At 45.8% G+C, this 2500-nt stretch overlaps 1 protein-coding gene across 1 annotated transcript in view; it reads right to left on the reverse strand.

Moving 5' to 3' along the window:
- Positions 1 to 2500, reverse strand: part of plxnd1 (plexin D1) — a 56621-nt gene that overhangs the window by 22614 nt on the left and 31507 nt on the right. Inside the window, 2 exon segments of the mRNA XM_062531425.1 lie at positions 750 to 899; positions 2426 to 2500. The exon segment at positions 2426 to 2500 is cut by the window's right edge and continues 222 nt beyond it. Of these exon segments, the coding sequence (XP_062387409.1) occupies positions 750 to 899; positions 2426 to 2500 (225 nt within the window).

Raw genomic sequence — 2500 nt, forward strand, 5'->3', positions numbered from 1 at the left:
GCAGGGGCAGTGTGACCAATCACTGCTGGCTGCTGGCTATCTCTGCGACTAGCTAGCATAGGCCTTTGAAATGAAGTGGACTTCTGGGAGGTAGCGGAAGCAGTAGTCTGTCACTCTCCCCAAGTCTGTGTATTATCTCCAAGGAAGTGAGCATAGGTGCCTGGAACAGTCACACAGGCCCTCTGCTAATGAGCAACACCTGTGTTGCTATGACAGCAATTGTTCAGCTCAGCCTATGAGAACCCTCGCTTGGAGGAAGTGTGATATTACTACACGCTTTCACCCAATCAGCTTCCTAGATGGGACACGGCACATGTAGGTTACCCTTGACATCTATACCCTTAAGAATTGAATGTTTTGACTGGCTGATTGTAGCTGCATATGTGTTGCTCAGTTGAAGAGGGTATTTGATTTTGGCTTGTTTCTTCTTGTTCCCCCTCTAGGTTGATTCAGTTCATAAAGTGATAGGTTCGTAACATATCTATCTGTTCTGTTAGGTTTTACTATCTATCTGTTCTGATTAATTTAATAGAAGGGTAGTGACTGGTTAAGATGAGCCTAGATCAACCTTGGGGTCGGGAGGTCGCCTAAAATTCAAATGTGGTTGCCTGAGATACTGGGTATTTTACAATTGACCAGAGCCACGTTTCCCAAAACCATAGTTGCTAACTAAGTTAGCAAGGTAGGGCACCACTGACCTAGGTGATGGGTCATATAAAAAGATTGATTATGGGTGATGTAGTACTTACAGTGACAGGAAGTTCGGTCTCACTGGAGCTCAGCGAGGCGTTGAGGGTGCAGTGGAACAGCTGGTCATTGTGGAAGCTGATGTCGCAAGGATATGAGCCAATCGTCACCGAGTATTCGTCCTGCGTTAGCTCAAGCTCCGTGGGGCCCTTCTGCTCAAGATACAAACAAGCTGTCAGAACAATCACAAAAAAAACCCACACACAAACACACACACACACACACACACACACACACACACACACTTTTTTTTAATGATTGGCCCCCTAATCCCAAGCCATTGTCCGGTGGTGGAAAGAGACATGAGGTATTGGAAAATAAATGAGAGATATACGAAAAGGGTCAACAATGAAGAATAGGAACCGCCAAGCAGGTGGACACACCATCTGACGGGACAATCATGAGCGTGGGTGGCAGTCCAGGGTGGAGTGTGTGTGTGTGTGTGTATGCGTCTGTGTGTGTTTATCCAAAGTAGGTTTCCGGTTGGCCACCACTTAAATGGACCCCAGAGAGAGCTGTCCCCTTCCCTTCCATCTTGTCAGTGTGTGTCAACACACACTTCCTTGCACGCACAGGCATAAACACACAGGAACCAAACACACACACACACACACACACACACACACACACACACACATATTAATGAACACGTGTTCAGGCACATGTATCCATGGATGCTTGCTTGGGCCAAAATAACAACATTCCAGCAGAATTAACCAGGAAGCAACAATCACATCCCTATGAAAACATGCATAGAAACACACACACACACACACACACACACACACACACACACACACACACACACACACACATGCCTCACACACCCACACACACACACACACACACACACATACTGTATGTGCATAATGCAAAGAGAACACAAACACTTCCATGCCCAACTTCTCATGTTTGGACACACATAAACATCAAATATACCCATGTGGTATAGAGACACACCACTGAACACACACACACACACACACACACACACACACACACACACACACAAACACTGATATCCACCCAACTCCCATCAAAATACTTTGGCTTAAAAAAAACAGGAAATAACATCAGTCTACACACAGAAACAGCATATTTTGGTATGTACTATGTATAGCACACACACACACACACACACCAAAAGTGGAAATTGTGGAGTTGTGTGCACACAGCACACACACACACACACACACACACACACCTATGCACACACATGCACTGACAGAAACACACACACTCACGCACACACACACACACACACACACACACACACACACACACACACACACACACACACACACACACACACACACAGACACAGACACACAAACACACACTCACACATGCACACCATATGTATGCAGTGTCACGTCAGTGTTATGTCACGTCATGAAACCTGTAGACTTCAGACAAATCAGCGTTTCTCTTGGTGTGAGGTCCTTCAGTTTTTGCTGACCTAAGTCTCAGCCTTTCAGGCAGAAAGCCTTTGATGTGATATATGTATTTTGTGTGTGTGTGTGTGCGTGTGTGTGTGTTGTGATGAGGGGTTTGAGTCATGGGGCTGTTTGGACAGATTTTCTCCATGCAGTTATAAGTGGATCAAACACACACACGCACACACACACACACACACACACACACACACACACACACACATTTACACACAACTACTTACCGTGATAATGAGAGTGAGGGGCTCTCCAGGATGGTGTTTGATGACTTTCTCCTTGGAGGCGGTGTAGAACTGCGG

Source organism: Sardina pilchardus, chromosome 3 (assembly GCF_963854185.1).
Source record: "Sardina pilchardus chromosome 3, fSarPil1.1, whole genome shotgun sequence".
Classification (NCBI taxonomy): domain Eukaryota; kingdom Metazoa; phylum Chordata; class Actinopteri; order Clupeiformes; family Clupeidae; genus Sardina; species Sardina pilchardus.